The 26,735-nt window shown below is 55.9% G+C and overlaps 1 protein-coding gene across 6 annotated transcripts in view; it reads right to left on the bottom strand.

Annotated features, from left to right (window-relative positions):
* Positions 1 to 26,735, bottom strand: part of HSPG2 (heparan sulfate proteoglycan 2) — a 103,623-nt gene that overhangs the window by 33,541 nt on the left and 43,347 nt on the right. For 4 of the 6 annotated variants that reach the window (XM_019668857.1, XM_019668856.1, XM_019668860.1 and 1 more), the window contains 35 exons: positions 25,378 to 25,487; positions 25,218 to 25,276; positions 24,734 to 24,894; positions 23,584 to 23,634; positions 23,035 to 23,163; positions 22,523 to 22,732; positions 22,310 to 22,429; positions 19,565 to 19,696; positions 19,253 to 19,397; positions 19,008 to 19,159; positions 18,765 to 18,911; positions 17,277 to 17,440; positions 16,612 to 16,791; positions 16,308 to 16,504; positions 16,067 to 16,214; positions 15,081 to 15,208; positions 14,846 to 14,932; positions 14,700 to 14,758; positions 14,457 to 14,524; positions 13,417 to 13,578; positions 13,124 to 13,300; positions 12,786 to 12,965; positions 12,547 to 12,665; positions 11,790 to 11,901; positions 11,498 to 11,611; positions 11,287 to 11,414; positions 10,854 to 10,940; positions 10,266 to 10,315; positions 9,843 to 9,937; positions 9,389 to 9,529; positions 8,807 to 8,998; positions 3,448 to 3,540; positions 3,032 to 3,112; positions 2,586 to 2,816; positions 591 to 704 (listed from right to left, as the gene is read on the bottom strand). In XM_019668857.1, coding sequence (XP_019524402.1) covers positions 591 to 704; positions 2,586 to 2,816; positions 3,032 to 3,112; positions 3,448 to 3,540; positions 8,807 to 8,998; positions 9,389 to 9,529; positions 9,843 to 9,937; positions 10,266 to 10,315; positions 10,854 to 10,940; positions 11,287 to 11,414; positions 11,498 to 11,611; positions 11,790 to 11,901; positions 12,547 to 12,665; positions 12,786 to 12,965; positions 13,124 to 13,300; positions 13,417 to 13,578; positions 14,457 to 14,524; positions 14,700 to 14,758; positions 14,846 to 14,932; positions 15,081 to 15,208; positions 16,067 to 16,214; positions 16,308 to 16,504; positions 16,612 to 16,791; positions 17,277 to 17,440; positions 18,765 to 18,911; positions 19,008 to 19,159; positions 19,253 to 19,397; positions 19,565 to 19,696; positions 22,310 to 22,429; positions 22,523 to 22,732; positions 23,035 to 23,163; positions 23,584 to 23,634; positions 24,734 to 24,894; positions 25,218 to 25,276; positions 25,378 to 25,487 — 4,523 coding nt within the window. The remainder of the gene's footprint in view (positions 1 to 590; positions 705 to 2,585; positions 2,817 to 3,031; positions 3,113 to 3,447; positions 3,541 to 8,806; positions 8,999 to 9,388; positions 9,530 to 9,842; positions 9,938 to 10,265; positions 10,316 to 10,853; positions 10,941 to 11,286; positions 11,415 to 11,497; positions 11,612 to 11,789; positions 11,902 to 12,546; positions 12,666 to 12,785; positions 12,966 to 13,123; positions 13,301 to 13,416; positions 13,579 to 14,456; positions 14,525 to 14,699; positions 14,759 to 14,845; positions 14,933 to 15,080; positions 15,209 to 16,066; positions 16,215 to 16,307; positions 16,505 to 16,611; positions 16,792 to 17,276; positions 17,441 to 18,764; positions 18,912 to 19,007; positions 19,160 to 19,252; positions 19,398 to 19,564; positions 19,697 to 22,309; positions 22,430 to 22,522; positions 22,733 to 23,034; positions 23,164 to 23,583; positions 23,635 to 24,733; positions 24,895 to 25,217; positions 25,277 to 25,377; positions 25,488 to 26,735) is intronic. The other 2 variants (XM_019668858.1, XM_019668855.1) reach the window with 1 other exon arrangement.

The following is a 26,735-nucleotide window of genomic DNA, read 5'->3' as shown; positions in this document are numbered from 1 at the left end:
GATCCATGTTTGTTTTAACATAGCATGTTCCTTACTCTGTCAACCACCCAACACTTGACCACACCCACACCCTGGAGGACTGTACACACCCCATTCTGAAAAGTTCAGGTATAAAAAGGTATTTAATGATATGGAAAGGTGCTCATGAAACTGTCAGTGAAAAAAGTCGATCGCTCAACACAGTGATCCTATGTTTATTTGTAAAACAAAAGGTATATTAGTATGTGCACTTACTAGCCCCAGAAAGAGCGAAAGAGCGCCACACTCATGTCGGCAGTGATGACAGGGGATTTTTACTTCCTTTTTGGGTTATCTCTGTAGCCTGACTTCTACAGAGAACATGTGTCGCTTTGGTGATAAAAAAAACTACAAAAACCAAAGTTTTCTCTATAAAGAAGGATGCTGTTCCATCGCTCTGGCCACCCCACCATGCCTGCAGCCCCGCAGTGACCAGACCTGCTGGTCTCAGTGCTTTGTCCCATAGGCCGTGTCCCACGACCTTGCCCCAGGACCTAGGCCTACCTCACCACGCCCACCCCGCCCTATCCCACAGCCCTGGTACCCCACCCAAGGCCCAGACTGCATCTTACCGAACAGGCCCCGGTCTCTGGGTGGCACAGGTCTGAGTGGCCGTTGCATTCACACATCTCACAGTGCCCGAGGTAGAGCCCACTCCCAGTGCGTGTGTAGCCTGGGGCGCAGTCCTGGGTGGGGAGAGAGGAAGGTTGGTCTCCATCTCCAGTGCCGTCCCATCCGGGGCCAGCAGACCCAGAACCCCTCTCCCTCTCTTCCCTTCTACCATCTAGACGCCCCTTGGGTCTCGGAAGGGAGATCCCAGGCCCAGCCCTCCACCCCCAAGGTTTCATCTTCATGTTCTCAGCACTGCAACGCTGGGGACATTGTCCAACCCCAGCTTGGTATCTCCAGCCACATGAATTTACTGAACTAATAGTCCATACTGAATGGAGACGCCATCTCCATCCCCAGGACTTTGTTCCTGAAAATTGGTCTGGCAGGGTCTTTATTGAAAAAATGAACCCCTAGATCAGCAGTTCTCAACCTTCCTAATGCCGTGACCCCTTAATACAGTTCCTCATGTTGTGGTTGACCCCCAACCATAAAATTATTTTCGTTGCTACTCTATAACTGTAATTTTGCTACTGTTATGAATCGTAATGTAAATATCTTTTTGTTTTCCGATGGTCTTAGGCGACCCCTGTGAAAGGGTCGTTCGACCCCCAAAGAGGTCGCGACCCACAGGTTGAGAACCGCTGCCCTAGATGGAAAAAGAGGGTTCAGGAGACCTAGACTTGGAATGAGCCCTTAAAGATCTTCACAACTATTTTTCCATTCACTAAATAAAGCGAAAGAGGCTCCACACATACAACCAAGGCTGTTTTTACCTATCCTAAGCGAGTAATCCTGGGTTCTCAAAACAGTGAATTCTTTTTTTTTAAATTATTTTTATTTTTATCTATTTATTTTTTTTGGAAAACAGTGTATTTCTATTTGCTACCCCTTCTTTGAAATCTCTCCAGGCCCTCTCTTCCTCCCCAACCATTTCAAAGGCATGTTTATTAGAAATCTGTTTTGTTTCACTACAGAGAATGTGCACCAAGGATTCTGCTTTCCCCAGGGGTTCTCTTTCACAATGTGCTAAATTGTATCATTTCAAGGGCTGTGAAGTTCGTATATTTGGATTTGAAAGTTCTTGTGGCCACAGAAAAGGTGCACAGATGTAAAATTGCAGAGGTGTGGATTTCCCACTGCAGGGCTCCCACGTCGGGGGTGGCTGCTCCCTGGACCTCCCTGTCGCCCACCTGGCATTGCAGCCTTGCTCCCCTCCCCCCAGCTCCACATGCCCTGACAGTTGCTAACGGGTCACCTGCTCTGTGCCTGGGGATTCAGTGGTCAACAGTGAGCTCAGGCCCTGTCCTCAGGGAGATCAGTCTCCAGCCAAACCCGGCAGGTGTTCCTGGATTCCCTCCAACTGACAGCCTCCTGTTCTTTCAACCCTGTAGAGCCCCCCCCGTCTCCCCCCTGCCCCATCCATCTCATTCACCACTGGCAGAGGAGCTTTCCTGGGGCCCAGCTCCGATCGCCTTGTTCCAGGCCTAAGGAAGTGCCCTCCCGGCTTTAGAGGGGTGATCCTTTTGCATCGCAGGCTATTTCCCCACATGTTCCTCCTGACCTTCTGCATATTCTGCCTTCCTGCCTAGAATCCTACCTTGCTCCACGCTGTCCCCCTCTCTGAGGCACTTCCACGCTCTGCTTTAGGCTAGAGCACTTTGTGCCTCTGCACGGTCTCCCTGTCTGTGGTGGGGACCCTGACGGCTGGGTCTTCACCTCCAGAGAGGATAGCTGTGTGCCCTTGGTAAGTCACTCACCCTTCCGTGCCTCTATTTATTTTAAAATCCATTAAAAGGGGATAATTACACATCTCTCGGGGCTGTTGGAAAGAATAAATGCGATATTGCAGAGTGCATTAAAGTTAGGACAGAAGTCACAGGCCACGGACATGCCAGTTGACTAGACTGCTGCTCCAGCTGTCCCAGAGCAGAGGTGTCTGGACCGGCCACACTCACCTGGCAGGACAAGCCGACATAGCCCGGGGGACAGCGGCATTCCTCCACCTCGAGGGCCCGGGGTCCGTGTGAGGGCCCGGGCTGGGCAACCTCCAGGCTGACCGCGCTGATGCTGGCTGCCAGTGGCATTGAGGAGAACGTGGCCCGGACCAGGAGCTCATCCAGGTCAGCCAGCGCCATCAGGAGGTGTTCACGTGTGGCCGGCTGCCCGTCAGACCGACGCCAGAATTCCTGGGTGGGGCAATGACAGCAAGTGTGGGTGAGGGGTGTTGGGGTTTGTGTGCTGCTTCTGCAGCCCCCCGCCCCCCAAGTCCTGCCTTCCAGGCACTGGCAGAAGACTCTGAGGTGAGGATGGGGGAGTGGGAAGCAGGGTAGCTGGCATCAAAGCCAGGTTCCAAAGCAAGGGTGGGGGAGGGTCAGACACAGGGTGGCCAAGGGCGCCGTACCTCCCGGAGAACAATCTCGTAGCTCTTCCTCTCAGGGCCCTGCAGTGATGGCTGGGAGGCCACCAGCATGATGTTGTTGCCCTGGGGAGACACCAGCGAGATTGCGAGGGGAATTAGGGGCTCTCGGAGACAGTGGGTTCCTCCACCAGTTCCAGCTTCTTCATAACACCAGCCTCCCATTTCTCCAATCTCTCAGGCTCATGTGCCCAAAGGAATCTGGTCCATGCCCACTGCCCCTTTCTCCAGGCAGCTGGGCCTCTGCCTGGGTGGCGTCCAACCAGATGCTGAGGTGGGGGTATGGGCCTTACCCCCCAGCCCATGCGAGGCCAGCTGAGTGCTGAACTGAGAGGACAGAAACATTGAGGGTGCCCCTGGCTTCCCCTTCTGCCCCCTCAGTGTGGAATCCATGTACTCACCGTGATCTGGATGTCAGGGTCAGAGAGTGGGCTGCCTTGTGCCCCTCCTCTGTAGGACAGTGTGTATCGCAGCTTCCCACCATAAGCTGCCACCTGCAAAGAGGCAAGCCCTGCAGTTACAGCCTGACTCTGCCCTCCTCTGGGGGGACAGGACCATACAGGTGAGGGGGCGGAGCCTCTAGAGGTGCTTTTGCTCCTGTGCTGTCCCCCCACTCAACCAGAGGCCAGTGCTTGCCTAGGAGACATCTCTCAGGTCCATCACAGCCCCAGGGCCTGGTGGTGGTGACCCCGGGCAGCAGTTTTATGGGGTTACCCATGTCCCATTGCCTGACAATCCTAGCCAACAAGTTCCTAGTCCCTTTCCACTGGAAAAAAATTCTCCTAAAGCAGACAGGGGTAAGGAAGTGCCCTCCATAACTCCCTGGCTTTCCAGGGTGACCTTTCTGCATTGCAGGCTATTGCAACCACAGGGAGGTTGCAGAAGGTTCAAAAGTTCTCAGCCATGGGGGTGGGGCTGACCGTGGTCCCACAGAGGTCTTGCCGCCTAGGCAGGTGGGTTTTGTTGGCTCAGAATCCATTTCCCTGTTTTTTGCAAACTGTAGCCCTGGTTTCCTTTAAAGGAACTTGTTCTATGTGCAGGCCATGGGGTTTGAGTGGAGACGTGAGCCAGGCCTGGCCAACCTGCACATTCCACCACGCCGCATCTCCACTCCATCAGGGATGGACACGTGAACCTGGCACACCTGCTCTTTCTACTGGAACAGAGAAACTCCTTTCAGTAGTCAGATTGGAAAACGGAGAAGGACGCCAACTGAGATAAAGTCCTAATGAACACCTGGATCCAGCCATGCCTGATACCAGATATCCTTGGACTTTATAGTTACATGAGCCAATAGATTCTTTGTTCCAGACAAGCCCGCTGGACTTGGGTTTTCTAGTGGTCACAATGGAAGAGCCGTTTCGTTTGCCGCAGAGGACTTTGGGCAGCCAAGGCCTCAGCTCTGTCCCACAGGACTTTCCACCAGGGCAGATGCTCAAATCAATACCACAGTATGTCAGGCTTACCCCATTTGTTCATTCAGTTGTGAGCATTTATTAAATGCCTACTGACTACATGCCAGACCCTGCACCACCGGGACCTGAGGAGGTTCTCCACAAGCTCAGGGTAAAGTAAGGAGTTCAGGGCCATAACCAGATCACCACGAAACAACTGGTTTCCTGTTTGCTGTGAATGCCAGTAAGTTCATCACCATGTCCAGCACTAAGCGGCAGGCATGTGCAGCAGGGTGGCTAAGGTAGCAAACTACAGTCTGAGGCCAGGGTACAAGTCCAGCTCTACTGGCTGGACAGCCTTGGACATGTCACTTAACCTCTCTGAGCCCTACTTTCCTCATATGAAAATGGGAGTAAAGGGCCGGCCGAGTGGCTCAGTTGGTTAAAAGCTCGCTCAAGAGTTTGAGCTCTGAGCAACAGCGGTTCAAGTCCAGCCCGAGCTGAGCAGCCGCTAAGCTGCCAACAGATGGCAGGATGGCTCAGCTAAAAAAAAGGGAAAATGGGAGTAAAAATAATACCTACCCAGAAGGGGAGCATGGGGATTAAGTGACACAGGCACCGCGCCTGCGAGCTCACAGCATCAGTGCTACCAAACCCTCATTGCGCCCGCTCCCCCCTTGGCTTCGGCTGACCCTCCCTGTCCTCATTTCCCCGGGTCTGCATGTTATTTCATTGCGTATTATATGTGTTGTTAAGAGGACTCTAACTCGTTTTTGGAACAAGACGGCGGTGATGTCAATTCTAACATGAATGCTAATAATAATAATAATAATAATGCGGATGATGATAGGCATAACATCTAGACTAATAGTGAGCTCTGGGAGGCCACGGTCTTCCCCTGCCCGTACACAATATAGCGCACAGTAAGGACTTCATTAATGCGTCTCAAATGAATGGACTACCAGGAGCTAGTTCAGTGATCTGGAGACAGGGTAAAGGGAGCCCAAAGAAGGGGTGTCTACCTCCCAGGTAAGACAGCCGCTCTGCCAGAGGCCTGAGGCCACTGAGGAGTAAGGGCTGAGCTGGGTTCAATTTCAGCCCTTCTCTGACCTGAACGTGATACCCCAGGCAAGTCCCTTCCCCTCCCTGGGCCTCAGTCTACCCCTTTGATCATAAAAGGCTTCGACAAGGGGCCCTCTGATACTTTAGGTTTCGATGACACCCCTGTTACCCACCAACTCCTTGTTACCTTGTTCCCCAGGAAGGCTTGGGGCAGCTGCCAATAATAGAGACTTTCGGGAAGCAGAGAGAAGCCTTCGTAGGAGAGAGAGAACTAGGACAGAAGGGCAGGGGGTGAGAGCTGAGGGAGCAGGTGGGGGGAGACACACGAGGGCAGAGGGGTAGAAGCCCCCACCCCTACAGCCCAGGTCCTGGCCCTGCTCTCGGACAACTTGCCCCCCAGGTCTGGGCCTGGACAGACCAGCTACTCGAGCTGAGCGTGGTTTGGGCCGGTGTCTCCTCACATCTGGTGCATGCCTCTTGTGGACCCCATGATGACGGACGAGGCACACCAGAAAACATTTTTAAATTTAGCGGCGATTTTAATGTATATTTAAAAGTATATAAGTAGCATAGTTGAGTCGGTATATGACTAATTTAAAGGAAAAGCTGAAGTAAATAATGGTGCAAAGCTAATGTGCAAAGTTGGTCCAGAGACAACTCACATCTAGAGAACATGGTGGATGGGGGTCCCTTGGTGGGTGCCTTGGCACATACCTGAGAGCCTGCTGAAGACAGAGAAACTGAGGAGGAGGAGGAGGAGGAGGAGGAAGGGGAGAAAGGCGGAACTGCTCGCAGAGCAGCTACAGGCTGGGGATGGGGTGAGAGCCCCCTGGGAGGGGGGTAGGGGTGGGCTGCAAAGCTGGAAAGGAGCTGCCAGATCTCGGCATCCATCCGCCTCTGAGCCTCGTCCACCTGGGGGACCGGAAGAGGGAGGACAGAGGAAAGGAGCACAGAGGGACAGAAAGGGCGCTGTGAGGCATTGCCTTCCCCCAGGCCCCAGGTGCCTGCTTCTGTGCTATCTATTCACAGTGCTGATGCCTGAGACTCTGGCCCTTGTGCCATCGCCCTCTTGCTCATGACCTGGTCAGGCTACCCTGGGATGGGCTCAGGTGACTGTGGGCCCTGACTATGGGGAGAGGCCCATACATAGGGTGCCCCCAGTAGGAAAGGGGCAGGCATCTCTGTCCAGCTCAGACTAGAGGGGCTGGAGGTAGCCCTAGGGGCATTTGTGGTGGTCGGGGGAGGCCACCCCTTGGGCCTTACTCTCCATGTGTGCCCAGGGGGTCCACCTAAGACATTCAGGGCTCTGGCATGTTTCCCAATGGCAACACTGGAGTGGACTGAGCATCAGGCTGGGGCCTGGCCTGGCATGAGGGAAGATGGCCCAGGAAGGCCAGGGCCTTGGCTCAAGGCTCCTGTTTGGATTGCGCTTTCTGGTCCCCTCTGTGGGGCCCCTGACATAGCCTATCCCGGCTAGTCCCTGAGTTACCTGTGATAGCCGCTGTGCCCGGCCCCTGACTTCTGGGGGCCCCGGGATCCTTCCAGCTGTCATAGCTACCCGCAACTGCTCCTCTGAGAGGGACGTACGGTTCTGATGGGTGGAGGGCATAGGCCAGCTCAGACCTCCCAGGGCCCCAGAGCTGAAGCCCTGGGGATTGACCTCTCCCCGTGGGTATGGTGGCCAGAAAGGTCCACACTGATTAAGGAGAAAGACGCATGCTCCCCTCTCCAGGCTGGCACACGGGGGTTAACTCCAGGCCACTGGAGGGGCATACGCACACAGAAGCTTGGGAGGCAGAGCTAGGATAACCTGGGGGCCAGGTATAGTTATGTGGTTTAGCATCAAGTTAGTTTCCCTGCCACCTCAGCCACCACTCTGGCCACAAACAGTTGGCACCAGGACCAGACCACACAGCAGATGAGCACATACCCCTCCTGGCTCTAACTCCTGGCATCACCGGGCTTGGATATAGCAGTGCCCTGACCATGGGGCTATCGGGCACCACCTGGGTACATGCAGACCCACAGTGTCTCAGGCACTGAGTGTCTCCCCATGCGGGGCTGAGGGCATCCAAGAAAACACCATGCAGATGTCACATCAACTTCACACCAACTCAGATCACAGGCCTACCTGGTGAGCCCGGCGCATTCGTGCAAAATATGCCTCCCTCTGTGGGGTGCAGAGTAACACCAGGAGGGGGAGTCAGAGAGAGAGGGGTCTGGAACTGCAGGATAGGGCAGTAGGGAGGCAGACAGCGAGGCCAGGAGAGACAGAAACCAAGAAGAGAGAAAGGACTAGAAGGCAGCCAGCCCTGGGAGGAGGCTGGGATACTTGGGTCTGTCCAAGGAACAGGGACAGGGCAGCCACGGGACGTCCCCTCCTAAGTGTCCCTGACCTCCCTGGGGCCCTGGGCATGGGGACACATCTGCTTGTGCACCAGCCTCAGCCAGTAGGGTACTCCTGGACCAAGGCCCACTTCCCCTGGGTGCCACCAGGTGGCCTTGACTGCTTGAGGATCACACTTGGAGTCCATCCCTAAGACCTGCGCCCCATAACACCACCATCACCGTCACCTCCCCACCAGACCATGACTCTGGAGTAGCAAAGACACGTTCATCTCTGACTGGTGTAGCATTTAAAGGCAGCCTCTGACACGGATTTGAATCCCAGCATTGCCATCTTCTGGCTGTGGGAGCTCAGGCAAGTTACCTAACCTCTCACCTCAGGGATCACCTCACTGATGAGATAGGCTAGTAGTAGTATGGAGCTCATACAGCTGTGATTTGTGACATGTAAAAGTGCTTGGACCAGTGCCGAGCACACAGTAAGGGCTCAATAAATATGACCTATAACAAGAATTATTGTTATGCCCAACACCAAGCACAGTGCCAACGGCACAGGTGAATTTTGAGTGAACCAAGGAACGAAACTGAAACTGTGTCTCATTTGTCCTTGTGTTTCGAGGGCCTCACCCAGGACCCAACTGCATGGAAGCTAGTAATCATTAACAGGTAAGCACTTACTATGTGCCCGGCCCGATCTCCAGTCCTCTCAGCCACCCTGGAGCTGAGCTTATCAAAAGGCAACCAGCTGGTGAATGGCAGAGCTGGGTTTAGACTGAGGCCTCTCTGATCCCAAAGGCCATGCACTTAACCACAATGTGGCTGACGCCTGCCTGCCAGCCCAGACTGCCCTGAGGTCAGCTTGTAGCTGAGTGAGTCCCCACTGGCCTCAGGGCTCGGCAGGGGCCTGGCTCAGAGTTGACTATCAGGGAGGGCCTGCCAGCCCCACTGTGCTTCACACCTTGTCTCCCTGGTACGTCTCTGGTAGCTGCCAGTAGAAGGACTCGTGGCCAAGGTGGGCAAAGTTGCCGAAGGAGAGCTGGGCACCTTCGGGCACAGGTTCCACAGTGAAGCCTCCTGTCAGGCGGCTGTTGCGCTGCGGGTTCACCAGGGCAAAGCCTTGGAAGTCTCCGGGGGCAAAGCGGGTGGAGATCTGGCAGCAGAAGGAGGATGGGTGTCAGCCTGGGTGCTGCAGCCAGCACCTTGGTCGGGGAGGGGTATGGGGAGCATTAGGGTGGAAAATGGGGGTTGCTGAGATCAGGGCTGGGCCCAAAATAATGGGGGAATGGGGAAGATATTTGGGGGAATAAGGAAGGGGGCTGGGCTGAGAGCCAACATAAGCAATAACGGGGTCATGGGAGAGTAACAGGGTAGGGGCAAGGGTTGCTGGGATCTGTGCTTACATGGGCAAAAATGGGGCATGGGGATAGGTGTCCTCATAGGCAATGGGGACACCACTGGGCCAGGCTTCTGACTTGCCCCACTGATGACCCAGGGAGAGGCAGGCAGCAGCCCCCAGGGCTGGGCGTGTACAGGTTCTTACCTGGTGGCGGGTGTAGGAGGAGCTGGCACACTGCTGGGTGATGCCCATGCAGAAGCAGGGCAGGCAGCCGTCGGGGTTGCTGGCACTCAGGTGGAAGTGGTGGGGCCGGCAGTGGCTGCAGGTGAGGCCTTCCACCTGGGCCTGAGAGGATGGATGGAAAGGTGGGTGCGGGGAGCTTGGCTCGGTCTCTTGCGCCTCCAGCCACCTGTGAGGCCGGCCTTCCCAGACACTTCTGGCCGTTAAGGGAGCCCCTGCTGCCCCTATGCCTCAGCCCCAGCTCCCATCAGCTGTTGCCTGAATTCCCACCGGGCCTGAAGCAATGGGGCAGAGAGGGGCCCTCTGAAGAAGGGTAGTGCGGGCGCAGGGACAGCCCCAAGGGTATGGTGAGAGGACAGGCCTGGCAGCCACTGTGGCTGTGGTTCAGAGCCTGCGGGGGGCAGGGGTTTGGACTAACCTTGCACTGGCACTGGCCAGCAGCATCGCACTGGCTGCTGACGCTGCCCTGGGGATCACAGCCACAGCCGATCGGCTCTGGCATTTGGCCATCTCCTGAGGTAGAGGAAAGCCACAGCTGGAACCCCCAACCTACCACCAAGCACCCCCATTTCCACCAGCCCATGGGTCTCTAACACACCACCAAGGAAGTGTTTATTTCTAAACACCTACTATGTGTAGGCAGGCATTCTACACATTCACAGCAGCTCTCAGGGGTGGGGGGGGAGCCTTTTACGAGCCCCATTTTACAGATAAAGAAGCTGAGGCTCAGAAAGGTAAAAGTTACTTGCCCCAGGTCATAGGAGAACAAAGGTTCTGTCCTAACTCCACCCCTGGGGGAGACTGGTACCCCGACCCCAAAGGCATCCCCAGCCCTACTCACTTCGGCATGGCTGGCCCTGGCTGGGGTTGCCATAGTAACCTGGGGCACACCTATGGAGAGAGAAAGCACTGGATGAATCGAAGGTAGAATCACAGACTCCTGGAGAACATGCTGGACCCTGGGGAACATGCTGTGAGTCCGGGACTGCACTGGAGACCCTGCGTTGGACCTAATGACCTCACAGGACAGGAAGAAACCAATTAACCTAAGTCACTCATTTTACAGATGGGGATATAGTGGGGAGAAGAGCAGGGGCGTGCCCTAGGCCATAGAGGCAGTGAGTTATTAGCATGATGAGGCCTTGAACCTACAACCTTCACAAGAATGAGGGGCTTTCTGGGGAGACTGGCCTGCCTGGGGCAGGGGATGCTGGGGGTTAGAGGTGAACTGCAGGCCCAGATCTCCAAGGATCTCATATGCCAGGCTCAGAGTTTGGGCTCTCAGGGAGGGAAGCTGGCTGTCTTCTGGGGGCCTGTGTGAGGTGACTATGAGGCTTCTGGCCCCTCCTGGTCAGGAAGGCTGGGCCCAGCCTGACTCCAGGGGCAGCCACACCTGCACACTCCATGCCCTGTCCACCATCCACCTTACCTCTCACAGTGACGCCCACTGTGGCCTGGGGAGCACGCGTCACAGGTAGGGTGGCCATCAGTGTCCAAAAAGCAAGTGTGGGTGGCCCTGAGAGTGTGGGGACAAAATTCCAGTTAGAAGGTCAGCAGCTCTTCCTTCAAGATCAGGGGAAAAGGGAGAGGAGGGGTGGGCATGTGAACTCCTGTGTTCTGAGGGCCAGCCTTGTGCCAGGCCCTGTGACAAGGCCAAGGTGGAGTATATCATTACCCCCATTTCACAGATGAGGAAGTTGAGGCCCAGAGAGGGAAGTGTATCACACAAAAATGACACATTGAGGACGTGGTAAGGCCAGGATTTAACCATTGGCTCTCAGAAGGGCCTGGGAGCAAGGGATTCTGGGCGGAGGCAGTGGACATTTCAGGAAAGGGCAGTTGCAGGTAGGAAATGGACGCACTGGCCAGCAGCAGGGGGTCCATAGCATGGGCATGGCTGGCAGTCCTGCGGTGTGCCCTGCTGGGCGTCCCCGTAGTATCCCGGCTGGCACTGCTCACACTGAGGGCCCTCAGTGTGGTGCTGGCAGCCCTGGAGAGGCAGAGCGTGGGTTGAGGTTGGGCCCCTGGAAGCCACAGATCCCTGGGGTAGGAAGAATGGAGGGTGCGACTCACCTGGCAGACACCCGTTTCAGGCTCACAGACTTCCGTGTGGCCATGGCAGCTGCAGCGCTCGCAAGTGCCCAGGTAGAGGCCGCTGGGCATGCGTGTGTAGCCTGTGTCACAGTCCTGGGGGCAGGAAGATGACAGTGGGAAGGGCTTCCTTGGCCCGGCTGGGTTCTGGGCAGGGACCATTGGGTGACAGGGCTGGGGTGGGCCTGGGGAGGTGAGGCGTGCTAAAGGAGGAGGGGCCAAGGAGCACCACGGAGGGAGCTGGCTGGACAGGTGCGTGGGGCCCAGGGCTCACCTGGCAGGATGGGCCACGGTACCCAGGTGGGCAGGTACACTGTTCTACTTCCAGCGCAGGGTCCTGGCCGGTGTCCTCCGGCACAGCCACATCCATGCTGATGCCAGAGATCCTGGGCGCAACAAGACGTTATGAATGAACCCTTGCTCTATGCCAGACATCCCTGGAGTCCTATAGGCGATTATCTCATTCATCCTCCCAACAACCCTACTGTGATGCTACTGGGCGATCATCCCCCAGTTGCTGTGAGGGCTGTGGCAAATGGCTTATACTTGCCAACTGTTTCCAGAGGATGCGTGCCTTCCTCGCCTGGAAAGGTCACACCACCCTGCTCCCCTGGGGTGACCAATGACAGACTGACCCAGGGTACAAAAGCCCCTTGGCCTCAAAAGAGGATGACTCTGCAGAGCTCCACAGGGATGAGGCTGAGGCATTACCTGAAACCACTTCCTTGCCTGGCCACTTCTCCCTCCTGCACCTCTCCTTTCCTCCGTCCCTCCCTCCCAGGTTCCCCTTGTCAATCACGTGCACCCCGGTCCCCATTTCAGGCTTTGCTTCTAGGGAACCTGACCTGAGACAAGCCCTGTGAGGGAGGTACTGTCATAATCTCCATGTTACAAATAGGGAAAAGGAAGCATGAAATGGCCACACAGCCCGTAAGAGGTGGAGCTGGCAGTAGGCTGCACTGCATCACACCGCTGAGCTTGGAGCTGCCTGCTCAAGTCCCCTTCTGGCCTCCTGCCCCCGTCCCAGGCACCTGCTCTCAGCTGGCCGCTGGCTGTAGGATGCCTGGATCAGGAGGGTGTCGATGCCCGCCAGTGCCATCAGCAGGTGCTCCCGCGTGGCCGGCTGCCTATCAGGCCGCTGCCACGCTTGCTGCCAAGGAAAGGACACATGTGCTGCACCCCCTGATATCCTGGGATATTGACACCCCTGAGTAGGAGCAGCAGGGGGCTCGCCCTCTCCCCTGAAGGCTCCAGGGACAGTGTTGCTCACCTCCCGGAAGGGCACGGTGTAGGTGCTGGGCTGCCCAGGGATGGGTTCCCGGGAGGGGTGATGTTCCAAGACGATGCCATTGCCCTGCAGGACCACCAGGGGCTGCCCGTGCAGGGGCAGGGAGCCAGGCTGGGGCGTCTGGGTCACTGTGAAGCGCAGCTCTCCTCCATAGGAGGTCACCTGGGACACAGGGTGGACCGCGCTCAGCTGGGGCCCCCAGTGGGGCCCTCCCACTGCTCCAGCCACCTCTTCTCCAAAGGAATCACGACACTCCTCACTCCGAGCCTTTGCTCTTCCTGCTGCCCAGAATTCCCTCTCTCTTCCCATCCCCTGCCCACCTTGTCCCCCCGGAAGCGCTCAGGGAGGTTCCAGAAGTAGGGTTCAGATAGGAGGCTGTGGAAGGAGGAGAAGACCAGTTCCCCGGGCCCGGGGGATGAGATGCCCATGGAGGTGGTGTGCGTGCCTGCGGCGTTGATCAGATTGAACTGAGCAGGCTCTTCGGAGGCCCCTTGCACCTGAGAGGGGAGAAGAGGCCAGGATGGAGCTGTGGCCTGGAACTGGCGCTTGGTCCACCCGGCCGTGGGCTTGGCAGTCCCGCCTGTCTGCCCGCCCACCCGCCTTGCATAGGTACCTGGGCTCGACTCCAAGAGGAGCTGGCGCACTGACGACTGACGCCCATGCAGAAGCACTTGAGGCAGCCATCGGGGTTGTGAGAACTCAGGTGGAAAGAGCCAGCGACACACTCATTGCATAGGCGCCCCACTACGTTGTTCTGCAGGCACAGAGCTGGGAGCTGCAGGATGGCCCACGGGAGGGGCTGCCTGGAGCTTCCAGCCTAATCTGCCCACATTCTAGATGGGGACCCAAGGTCAGGGCGGAGCCATGGAAAAAGCACATGTATGAAGGGTTGCCACCATATGAACAATACGTCCCAGTTCATGGGAGCTTACGCAACCAAACGTTTTTCCCTTTTCTCTTTGGTTGCTAGGGGGCTCAAAAATAAGTTTAGATTTGAAATATAGCGACCTGGTTAAAATAATTACTGCTACTGTTTATGGAGTGTTTCGTGCACTGCTAGTTTCTGCTCAACCATAATCTCCTTTAACTCCTTTAAGTATCTTAAGAGGCACGTGATATCTCCATGCTTCACATGAGGAAACTGAGGCTCAGGGGTGGAAAATGATTTATACGAGGTCACTTGGCTTGCTAATCCACTCTGGTATTTAAGGTCAGGGGTACTTGACTCCGCAATCTGTCCAGTTCATCTTTCCATTGACACTCTTCATGCAAATGATTTCCCTCCTCTGAGCCTCCATTTCCTCGCCTGTAAATCGGTGATGCTATTACCTACATCACTGTGTCCATATGTCCACGTGAGAATTAAAGTATGGTAAAAGCAAAGGTGCAGTGCCGATACAATGGTCGCACAAAGAATGACTAGCAAAGAAGCTGAGATTCGAACCCGGGTGACCTGACTCCTAACAAATGCCCCTTCCTGATGCTAGGCCACCTCCTGAGGGGGAAGACTAGCCCACCAGGCCCATCGGCCTCCGGCTAGGCCACCACCCACTGGCCAAGGAGCTATGGAGAGGACGGAGCCTTCTTCCTCCCTCTCCCAACTGTGCGCTGGAACTCAGGGCCCCCGAAGTGGGGTAGGGGACGCATGTGTACCTTACAGCGGCAGGCCTTCCCAGAGGTCCCCACACTGCCTCGCTCATCACAGCGCACAATCTCCTGGTCTGGAGGCACAAAGTGGGTGTTGGCAGGTAGGTGGGAATGGAACAGACATAGTCTAGGCACACGGGGACAGGATGGGGTCGCTCCCAAGGATCATGGGGTTTGTGCTGGGCCCCAGGTCTGGGGCCTGGTGGGCAGCCCAGGGAGGTGCCAGGGGATGGGGGCTGTGATACTCACTGGCGGGCCTGCACTTCCCACTTGGCTGGATGGGGTTGCCCTCATATCCGGGGGCACAGCTGGGGGAGAGAGCAGGTTGTCAGTGGCACTTCCACGTCCCCACCGGGTACAACCTGCTCCCCCCAACCCCCGCTGGCCTCTCTCACCTCTCACAGCGGCGGCCTGTATAGCCTGGGGCACATGCATCACACGTGGCTTGGCCATCTGTGTCCAGGAAGCAGGTATCTGAGAATCTGTGGGGACCAAGTGGATAGGACATGGGGCAGGGCTGCAATGATGAGCCAGGCCAGGTCTCCCACCTCCCTGCCCCGAGTATGCCCCTAGCCTGCCGCACGGTCCGCTCCCCCAGACATATCTGCCCCGTCCTGAGCTGGGGCCTACCTGCGGGAGGCGTCGATGTATGGGCAAGGGCAGGGCCTGCAGGCAGTGGCCGTGGCCTTTGTAGCGTCCCCAAAGAAGCCGGCCTTGCATTTGTTGCACTGTGGCCCCTCCGTGTTGTGCTGACAATTCTGGGGGAAAGGGGAGGGGGGTGGCTCAGTTTCTGTAGAGCAGCCCTCCGCCCTACTGTGGGGCCACGCTGGACCAGATGGGCTCCTTGAGGCTGTCTGGCTCCGCCTCCCCCATCAGGCAGGAATCGCTCCACAGCTTTGCAGACAGGGGAGGCTCCAGCTGCATCCTGATGAGGAGCTCATCACTGCACATGGCAGCCCGTCCCGCAGAAGGTTCCAAATGCCTGCTTTATACTGGCCTAAACCTGCCTTCTTTCTCTAATCTACACCCACTGACCAGGTCTGCCCTCTGGAGTTCATTCCTTCTACCCCAGACGCTCTTCAGAGATTTGGAGATAATAGTTTCCCCTGCTTGAGCCTTCTTTTCTGTCAGCTCCATAATCCCAGCTCTCTCCACTATTTCTTTTTTTTTCATTTCTTTTTTTTAAGATTTTATCAGCTTGGGCACAGCTCACTGGCCCATGTGGGAATCGAACCAGCGATCCTGTTGCTCAGAGCTTGCGCTCTTACCCAACTGAGTCACTCGGCCGGCGCTCTGTCCACTACTTCTAAGAATTAACATATGATTTATAGGCTCCTTCCTCTTAGGGCTGCCCTGCTAAGAGCCACACTTTACATGGTCTTTTCCAGGATTGGTCTGACCAGGGTGGAAGAGAATAGGACTTTCACTTCCCTTATCTGGACGTTATATCTCTGTTAATGCACCCAGAGGTCATGAGAGCTTGTCTGGCGGTCAAGGCAGTCATTCTGGAGGCTGTGCTAAGCTTGTGGGCACAAGGAAGCCTCAGCCTGGGCCTCCCACCCTGTCCTTAACCCCTGCCCCTAGCCAGTGTCCCAGTGCCAGCTGGCAATACTCACCAGGCAGTGGCCATACACAGGGTCACAATAGTTGGCGTGGCCATTGCAGTTGCAGCCAGAGCAGGTACCCAGGTAGGGCTCACCAGGCACTCGGGTGAAGTGGGCATCACAGCTCTCACAGGACAAGCCAGAATAGCCAATAGGGCATCTATGGGGACAGGACCAAGACAGTGGCTGCAGGAACTGTGAGGCCCTGCTGTTTCTCCCCTATCCTCGCCAGGGTCCCTGCTGAGTCAGGCACCTGCACTCCTCTACGCTGTGGGCGCGGCCGTGGCTGGTGGTGTAGGTGACAGTGGTATCCATGGCGACGTCGCTCAGCCCCACGCTGGCCATCTTGGCGTTGTACACTGTTTGGATGAGCACGGCCTCCAAGCTTTGCAGCACCTGCATCATCTCCGCCCGCCGCACTGGCTGGCCAGACTCATGGACCCAGTGCTCCTGGGTGTAGACAAAGGTGTGTGTGTTGGGGGGGGGGGCGCATGCGTTAGCACCTGCCTAGACTGGTCCCCTTCACCCCCACCCCTGAAGGCTTAGGCATTACCCACCTCAGAGAGCTGGACCTGGCGCTGGTTCAGAGCACCGGGCTGAGTGGGTGTGTGGCCTCGGGAGAGTAGGCGATATCCGGCACCCACAAGGACCACATCTGGCCGCTGCACTGGCTCCAGCGTGCCACGTGCCACCTCATAGCGCACCTTGTAGCGCAGTGAGCCACCATAGGAGTCCACCTGGCCAAGACAGGGCAGATCAGGGCAGGGCAGCCGTGGGTATGCTTGATGCCCGCTGTGTGTCCAGTCGTCCCCCTCCTCCCTCACTCTGAAGACCTGGTGCTCACCGTGTGCCTGGCACGGAGCTGGGCACAGGGGAACAGAGATGGGCGGGACCTAGGCTCTGCCTTTGAGGTGCTCAGTCTGGTATGGCGGGGGAGTATGATAATGCTGTGCAAAAGGTGCCCAGGGAGGCCAGACGAGGGGCCCTGAACCCAGCCCAAGTGTGGGAGCGGTCTAGGAGGGCTTTCTGAAGGCTGAGTCAAAATACCTCCCAACTCAGGAGGGGCGGGCAGGATGAACCAGCCACTGCCCACAGGGGGCTGCGCTGCTGAGTCCACCCTGCTGCCCAACAGCTTCAGAGGGAGCAGAGCCCGGGCAGGATCTGAGCATGTGGGAAGGGGCTCGGCCCTTTCCTTATCCAGGGGGGCAGCCTGGCCCCTCACCTTGTTGCCTAGGAACTGCTCAGGCAGAGCCCAGAAAGAGTCGTGGACCAGGAAGCGTCGGGACAAGTCAACCAGCTGGAACTCTTCCAGAGCAGGGTCGATCTGCAGCTGGGTGGAGGAGAGGGGTGGCATGCCAGGCTGTGCGGGCATTGTCACGTTCACGCCTGCGGGTAGCAAGAGGGAGGGTGAGGACCATAGCACGTGTCTGCCCAAGACACCTGCCTCGAGGGATGAAAACTCAGAAAGATGGAAAGTTCTGGGAACTTTCCTTGTCACCTCTATCCTTGTCACCATCCATGTACAGACCACCTACTCACCCTGGAATCCCCTCCCACCCTGACCATCCTGATTCCAATCAGACAGGCCTGGGTTCCAGTTCTGCCCCTAAAGAGCTGTGTGACCCCAGGGAAGCCCCACAACCTGTCAGAGCCTTGGCGTCCTCATAGGAAAACAATAAAAACAGCCCCAACCTTGCCAGGGCTATTGACTGTGGGAGTCAAGCCACGGTGCCAACTGAGTGTGGTGGCCATGGCCATTATTATTCTCAATACACTGGGGGACAACTTTGGGAGGTAATTACATTTTACAAGCCACTCTGAGGTTCCTTGGCCAACGAAGGGACATAACAAGCAACATGTGTTGAGTGTTTACTGTGTTGGGTGCCAAACCCTCCATTTGCATTTACTCTTCTATGATGGAGGAAAAGAGCTGAGGGCTGCCTGCCATCAGGTGGTAAATGACAGAGATGGGACTTGAACCCTGGAGTGTCTGACAGCTGGGCCCATGCCACTCTGTTTCTCAGAGCCAGAGGAAACTGAGTCCAGCTGCTTGCTTTTATATAATATGTTTGGGAAAACAGACCCAGAGAAGCCAAGAGACTTTCCCAAAGTCACGCAGACAGTAATTGGTGCAGCTGGAGGTCAACCTCAGGCTAAGAAGATGCCAAAGCCGGGGTCCCAATGCACCGGGGACAATGGCACCTGTCGGTCTGTCAGGACGAGGATGATGAGGATGACATTAGGAAATACTGGGCACTCACCACGGACCAAGCACTATGCTGAGGAGCTAACGTATATTAACCCATTAAGTCCTTACAACCACCTGGGAGGTAGTTATTATTTTCCCCCCATTTTATAGATGAGAAAACTGAGACACAAGATAGGAACTTGACCAAGGACACACAGGCAGTAAGGGTCAGAGTCAGGATCTGAACCAGGAATCTGGCTCCAGAGCCCATTTTCTTTATAACCCAAAGCGGGCAAATATCAAGTGTGGATTTTGACTTTTCCTAAAAAACGTTTTTGTGTTTCCCCTAAAATGCTCTTCTTACAGGGCTCAGCAGTGCTTCAGCAACACTGTGTCCCTCCCCCAACCTGGCCCCATGTGTCCAGCGCACGCTGCTCTCCCGTATCTACCTTCCCTCTAAGCCGGCGGGTGCCCGGTGCCCACACCCCGCCCGCCGCAGCGCCCGCCCGCCCACCAACGCACCCTTGAAGTCGTCGGGCTGGTCAAAGCGCAGCCGGATCTGGTCTCGGAAGCGGCGGCTGCTCTGGCACACGTTGGTGACGCCAAAGCAGAAGCAGGGCAGGCAGGAGGCGCTGTGCTCCAGGAAGAAGTGCCCATCGGGGCAGGGCCCTGTTGGGCGGCATGAGAATGGGCTGCTGCTGGCCCCCTGGCAGGCAGCCCCGGCTCCACCCCCATGCCCGGTGCCCTCCGGCCCGCTGGTGGCACCTCGCTGAGGAATGAGTTCGAGGACACCGTCTGGAATGCCGAACACCATGCCCCGGGCGTTCATGGCCTCACAGGTGTAGGCGCCCTGGTCGGCCTCCTTCACATCTCGGATGGTTAGTGTGCTACGGCCTCCCTCGCTGGTTACTGTCACCCTGGTGGGCCCCGAAACAGAGGCGGGGTCAGGCCTGGGCCCCTGGCTCAGCCTCCCATACAGTCCCAGCCTCCACCCGGACCCAGAGCTGCACCTGGGATGAGAGGGGATGTGGCCCCAGTTGAGCCGCCAGTTGATGATGGGGGTGGGGACGCCGATGGCCACGCAGGTGAAGGTCACTGTCTGGCCCCGGGAAGCCTGGATTAACTCCTGGGGAGGGGTCACCACCTGGGGGGGCACTGGGAGACGGGAGTAGGAGTGAGGGGTGTGAGGGGCAAAGGGAGGAGGAGTAGGGGGAGTGACTCAGAGCAGTCAGGCAGGGCAGAGTCAAGGCTGAGACTGTGGAGCGGGGCCCCTGGAACCCAGCCCAGGGCCCCCCCCAGCTCGCCCCCAGCTCCCTGCTCACTGCAGCCAAACTCGTCACTGTGGTCGAGACAGTCGTTCTCCTCGTCACAGTGGAAGCTGGCCGAGATGCACTTGTTCGTGGAGACACAGCGGAACTGCCTGGGCTCGCACACGTCCTCGGGGCGCTTCACAGCTAGGGACAGAGGCAGGTGGTGTGGGCAGCAGGCACTGCCCTTAGGAAGGACCACCTCCATGTCTGACCTACGCCCACAGCCTCCCCTGTCCACCTCCCCCAGGGGTTCCCAGGATCTCTCTCTCTTAGCTCGCCTACATGACACACAGCTGCCCTGACCAGACACAGACACTGCTGCCACAACACTGCTCACAATGTCATGGTCACCAGTCTTCTATCAAACGGCTCGTCACATTACCCTGACTGCCCCGCCCCCCACCCCCGACACACACACACTCACTCCACCTGCATTCCCTAAAATAGAGTTGTACCTGGCATGTCACAGTCAATCAGTTCCTCCCATATGTGGCCACCCTCAGAAGCCAAAGGCACAGCCAAATGGCTGGTATCTCTGGACTCTGGGTACTGCACAGGGCAGCTCTCTACTGGAAAGGCCTTGCAAGGGGCCTGCCACAGCTGCTCTGTACCCCTCTCCCTGGCCCAGGGGAGGCACCTGACCTGAGGCAGCCACCTGTGGACTGGCCAGAGGCCTGGAGTTGGCCTGGCGCTAGGCCTGGGCCCCAGCTAGGCATTTCTAGTAGACAGTGACTGATGTCCTTCCTCAGGGAGACTGAGCTTGGGACAGATACACAGACAGGAAAGGAGAGTGTAGAGTGGTACAGGAGTGGAGGCCACACTTCCACAGGGAAGGAACCGAGAGCAGGCCAGGAGGTAGCTGTCTGCTGACACTACCTCAGGGGCCTCTGTCCCAACATTCTACAAGTCCCCAAAGCCGTCCCGCTTTCGCGTTCTCTGTCCTGAGCTCTATCAACAAGGACTTCCTTTGACTGTTTCCCAGCAGAGGCCTCTGAGAAGGGCTTTTCAACTAAACCCCTCAATTACTTCGTCTCTCCCCAGGGCCCAGGTTGTCAGGCAAGCTTCGAGCCACAGGAAAGTCATCATAAAACACTGCCAGTCTGGGGCACAATGCTGCCTCTCTGCAGTGTTTACTTTGGAGTAGGGTAGGCGAGGAACGGTAAGGAGAGGAAGCTGGACAAGCGGACAGGAGAAATGTCACCATGCACTTAGACATGTGACCCACGATCACAGAGACATGGCTTGAAGATTATCCTCAATCTCAGACTGACAAGCCCCAGGCTTCACCTCAAAGGACAGGCCACATGAGGTGCTATCCATTATGGTCCCTGACTCTCCAACCTCACCCGTTTAACAGTCATAACGCCTGTAACATTGACTAAATGGATGGATGTCAGATGGCTAGAAGGGCAATGGCTAGATCAGGGATGGGCAAACTTTTGAGACGGAAGAGCCGCCAGGGTTCAGCGACCTGCGGCTCGCGAGCCACATGCGGCTTTTTGGGTATGTACATGTGGCTCTGAAGTAAAATTGAAAATGAAAATAAAACTATCATAGTTTCATTTATAAAAATTTTAAAGGATATTCTTCACATCATGGTGATTATGGAAAAATATATTTATGGCGCTCAAATAATTTTTAAATTATTGTAAGGGACAGGATTGGCTCTTCCAGGGGTCTGCAAACTTTTGAGACAGAATGTACCCAAAGAGCCGCATGTGGCTCGCGAGCCACAGTTTGCCGACCCCTGGGATAGACAGGTGGTTGGATAGATGGGCAGGAGGGAGGAAAGATGTTGGCTATATGGATAGATGGACGGATAGATAGAGAGCAGGAAAGAAGGATGATGGAAGGATGATAAATGGATAGAGAGGTGGATGGGAGGAAGGATGTTGAACAAATGGATAGATGGACAGATGGACAACAGATGGAGGGACAATGAATGGAGAGCTGGAAAATGGACAATGAATGGATGTATGATGAATGGATGGCAAGGTAGACAGGAGGAAGGATGTTGGAGAGATGCGTGGATGGACAGATGAAGAGCTGTGCAGATAGAGAGACAACAGATGGACAGATAGTTGGATAAATGGGTGGGTGGATAGATGGATGGGAGGAAAGAAGAATGTTGGACAGATGGATGAATGGACAGGTGGACAATGGATGGTTCAATGGATAGATGGATAAGAGCTGAGATGATGGAAGGACAAATAACTAAGGACCAGCTCTGGGTGAAAATCCTCTAGGTCCATACAGGGAAGGCTTTGACTCACATACACATCAAGGACCCCATCATCAAGGGGCTCTGGTGTATCAAGCCCTCTTAACCACTTATCTGAACAACACACAAGTACAAATAACAAAGACAAGATTCATGGTAACAAAATAAAGAAAAGAAATAAAAGAGACATTAATCACGGGAAGTCTGGCCGCACTGCTTGCTACAAAGGCCAGCTCATTTGATGTCTCTGTCAGAAGTCGTGGGATGGAGCTGAACTCTGGGACTGGCTCCTCTGTGGACTTAGCCCACTTGACATTGGCACGAAGGTGTGGCTCTTCCCCTCTTTGCCCCAACACTCCCCAGGCCCTCCTTGCCACAGCCATGTTGGGGTCAGAGAGAGATAAACTTTAAAGTTTGTCCCCAGGGTCTACATCACTCAGCCAGGGAGAGCAAACAAACCTGCCCAAGATGGGACGGGGTAGAGAGAACTAGGCCTGGGCGGGGTGAGGGCTCCAGGTGGAGCCTGGGACACTTACGGCAGTTGACCTCATCGGTGCGGTCCTCACAGTCAGGTTCGCCATCACAGCGCCACAGCTTGAGGACACAGTGCCCGTTTCCACAGGCGAACTCGTTGGGCTCACAGGGTGGAGGGGCTTCTGGGTGGGCCAGGCAGGGTTCAGCCAGAGACCCTCCGTGGCAAGCTCCCCCATACCCTGTGCCCCCCACCTCCGCCCCTGCACAGTCCTCACCACAGTTCAGCTCATCACTGCCATCCTTGCAGTCCTCCTGCCCATCACAGACATAGTCTTTGGGGATGCAGTGCCCGCTGCGGCACGTGGCCTCATGGGGACCACAGGCCATGGGCCTGACTATACTGGGGAACAGTGGCTGGGGGGCGGGGGTGACCGGTAGCTGCCGCGTGGTGGTTGCCTCTGGCTGGGGCAGTATAGTTGATGTCTCTGTCAGAAGGGGTGGGAGGGAGCTGAACTCTGGGACTGGCTCCTCTGTGGACAGAGCCCACTTGACATTGGCACGAAGGGGTGGCTCCTCCCCCCTTGCCCCCAACTCCCCAGGCCCTCCCTGCCACATCCAATGCCCCTCGCCCTTGACCCTGTTATCACACTTCTGTGTCCCTGTCCACCTCCCTCAGACCCCTCTGCCTGCACCAAAACTTCACAGCCCAGATTAACTTGGAGGCGCAGGCATACCCCGACCTTCCCCTGGCGCCTGCAGGCCACTGTGTCCCCAGATAGCCCCTCACCACAATTGAGCTCATCAGACATGTCCCTGCAGTCAGGCCTCCGGTCACAGCGATATTCCAGGGCCACGCACTCATTGTGGCTGTGGCAGGCGAACTCCTTCTCGGTGCAGACTCTCGGGATGTGGGCCACTGCGGGGTTGGAGGGAGTCAGAGAGGCAGGTGGAAGGTTGGTGGAAGGTGGCATGGACGGCACAGGCACCGCGGGGCTGGGAGTGGGCTGGTGCCCTGCATCAGGCCATGTGATTTCTGGCAGACTCAGCGAGGGCAAGGAGCAGATGGTGGGCACATCCACAGCACACACGGGACATGGGATATGTGGCAGTAGCCTCACCCTGCCCTAACACAGACCCCACACAGTTAACATGCCACATACATGCAGCCACCACGTCACACACAAGCAAGCCACAACCCGGTCCAGCAAGGACAAAGAGGAAGGGGAGAAGGGGTGGCTGGCGGGCTATGCCCAGCCATCTTGCCTTCATCCTTCCTTCCCCTCCATCCATTAACTTTAGTTACCCGGCTGGGCCTGGGTCTGGCTTACACGCTCACCTGGTGTGACTGCAGCCGCCACTGCGGCCAAGGGGGGCGGGGGTGTCTGTGCTGGAAAGGAAGGTGTGATCAGCAGCCATCCCACCTGGGGCCCGGGAGCTATGGGCTGCAGGGCTGAGCCAGGCCCATCCTACCATCCCTAGGCCAGGAAGTTTGGCTGAAAAGTGAGCTGGACCCCCAGCAATCTTCAGACTTGGGCCTGAGGATGCTAAAAGAGTGAACTTGATCTCTGGGTTTTAAGGGCAGAATGAAAGACGCAATGGTTTCACTATTTTTTTCTGATCGGGCTACACCATGGAAGGGTTGGAGTTTGTTCAGTTCTGGGTTCCACTGAGTCAGATGGTAACATGTTGGGGCCTTTCCAGGGGAGGGGACTGAGATGGAGGCAGGGCTGAGAACCATAACCTGTGAGGAATAAACCAGAACTGTTTGGCCTAGAGAAGAAAAGACTCAGGGAGTCAAAACAGAAGACAGGGGGTGCAGTGAAAAGGACCCTGAGCCGGCTCAGAGCAAGGAGGCCTGGCCTTTGCATCTAACAGCTGTGTGACTTTCGGCCAATTTCCTAGTCTCTCTGAGCCTCAGTTTCTCATCTCATCCTGTCACTGATTCTGGCAAGGTGGGCATAGACACAGGGGTTGGTTTAAGCTCTGGCTTTTCCATTATCTGTATATGTGGGTCTGGACAAGCCATTTTTCCTGTTTGGGCCTCATTACCTTCATCTCTAAAACAGGAGGAATAACCCCTACTTCACAGGAATTCTTGTAAAGACTGAACGGGAGGCTGGATATAATAAGGGCCTTGCAGAGTGCATATAATCAGAGCTCAGTAAATAATTGTTGGTTATTGTTAAACACAAAAGTGTTTTGCACCTGAAAGTACTACATGAGGAAAGGAATTATCAACTTATTGTCAATGTATAGAGGTCGATAGAGAGCAGAAATTGGGCCTAACAGTTAGAAGAAACAGATTATGCTCATCCCAAGCCAAGATTACATAGATTGATGGGTCAGACTCATAAAGGTGGTGAGCTCCCTGTTCCTAGTGGTGTGCAAGCCCAAACAAAGACAGCCCATGGTGGGGACACTCAAAGGGGACCCACACGAGTCTGAGAAACTGGAGGAGGTGATCCCAGGCTCCAGGGTGGGCTCACCTGTGCCCAGGCGTCGAAACTGGAATCCTTGGGGAGAGGTGATATAGGAGGCGATGGAGCCACTGGAGATGACCGTGCGCAGCACCTCCTGAATCTGAGCCCCGTCCGCATTCCCTTCGGAGCCCACATCCAGCTCCACAAAGACCCAGCCGTCCAGCTCCCTAGGGATGGGCAGGGAGCAAGGGGCAGGGGAGCAGGGTGAGGAAGATGGCTGAGGTCTCGGCTCCTCCCTCAGCCCCCAGCCTGCCTGATGCTTAGGCCTGATCGCTTGACCCCTGCCCTGCTCCCGGAGAGCCTATACCCCAAGCAGGAAAGTTAAGGTCCAAACTGTCCCCGCACCAATTCCTAAATTTCCACCAGTAGAGATTCACGCGATTAGGCCTGTCCTGTCTCCCCTCTTGGTACCCAGGCTTTCCCCGATCCTTGCCAGCTCCCTCCGGGTTACCCGCCAGTCCCTCACCAGCCCCCGGGGGCCCCTTCTCACTTGATGAACACCACACTGACAATCTGGTCTCCGGGAATCTTCAAGTACTCTGACTCCAGCTGGGGAGGGACATAGCACCATCAGCCTCTAGATACCTTCACCTCATCCTCAGTCCTGCCCTGCCACATCCGGGGAGCTCCCCAGAGCCCCTTCACCTCACCGTGTCTACCACTGCCTCGGACACCTCTCGGAATGCCTCGGAGCTTGCATCCTCCAGCTGAGGGCTGTAGTCGATGGAGTGAGTGAAATTTACCAGGGCTCGGAAATAAACTGCAGAAAGAAGAGGGGGTATCACCGTGAAAGGGCTCAGCCTGGCATTTGGTGATCTCAGGCAACTGGGCCAGTGGATAGACATGGGGGGATGGTCCCTAGAGGCCTCTTGCTGAGGCTGACACGTATGTGCCTGCCTGCAGCTATGCTCAGAACTGCCCCTATTAGCACAGGCCGCAGTGGCCCTGGCTAGCTTGCTGAGGGGTCAAAGCCGAGGCTCACCCTTGAGTGAGGGGCTTCAACTAATGGAAAATGGCCTAATCCAGAAACCAAGCAATGGTGCGGAAAGGGAGACCTCCACCAGCTCAGAGGAAGGCTGGACAAGAAAAGGCTTCAAGGGGAGGCTGGCCTGGCATAGAAATTATTCGCGAGTGACCGTGACATGTTTTCCCACTCTTCCCTGGCCAGTTCTTACTCGTCCCTCAGGGCTCAGCTCAGCCATCGCCTCCTTCGAGAAGACTGCCTGAACCGCCTTCCTCCCCCAACCTTAGCTGGGTTAGAGACCCCTCCTCTGGGCTCCCCCAGTCCCTCTGCTTCTCCTGTCTGAGCACCTTGTACCCCACATCGCAAAGATCCTGCCTGGATCCACATGGACCATAGAGCATCATCATGAAAATCATGGGTTCTGAGGTCAGCCACACCTTAGGCACTGACCTCATCTTTCTGAGCTTCTGTTTCCTCCTCGGTCAAATGGGGACATTAATTACATTGATCGCACTGGACTGCATAGGGAATAAGTGATATCATGCTTACATGCACCATTTCCCTGTGCACTTAGATACAGCACCTGGCATGGAGCAAGCACTAAAGAATCTCTCTCTCTACTCTAGACTATAAACTTGATGGGGGGAACCACGGATCTCACTCACTCCTGTTATCACCGGTGCTTGCATAACACCCAGCACATAGTAGGTGCCTAATAAGTGATGGCTGAATCAATTCCTATCAGTTGGTGGGAGCATACACATACAGCTATTGTTTCTTAAGCACCTACTATGTACATTCTATACAAATTAAATCCCATAATGTTCACTGAACTCATACAGAAGTTATAAATATGAGTTTCAAATAAATCACATATATGTGTATACACATACATATGCACACACATAGTGCTTAGAAATAAGCCTGGCACTCGTAGTAGATGCTGAATCAATCCATACCATATACCTATGGTTTACCTAGACTGGCGTGTACACACACACACACACACACACACACACTGTGTACACACACACACACACACAC

Source organism: Hipposideros armiger, unplaced genomic scaffold (assembly GCF_001890085.2).
Source record: "Hipposideros armiger isolate ML-2016 unplaced genomic scaffold, ASM189008v1 scaffold_540, whole genome shotgun sequence".
In the NCBI taxonomy this organism is placed as follows: domain Eukaryota; kingdom Metazoa; phylum Chordata; class Mammalia; order Chiroptera; family Hipposideridae; genus Hipposideros; species Hipposideros armiger.
The sequence above is the reverse complement of the archived record's forward strand: the minus strand, read 5'-3'. Positions and strand labels throughout refer to the sequence as shown.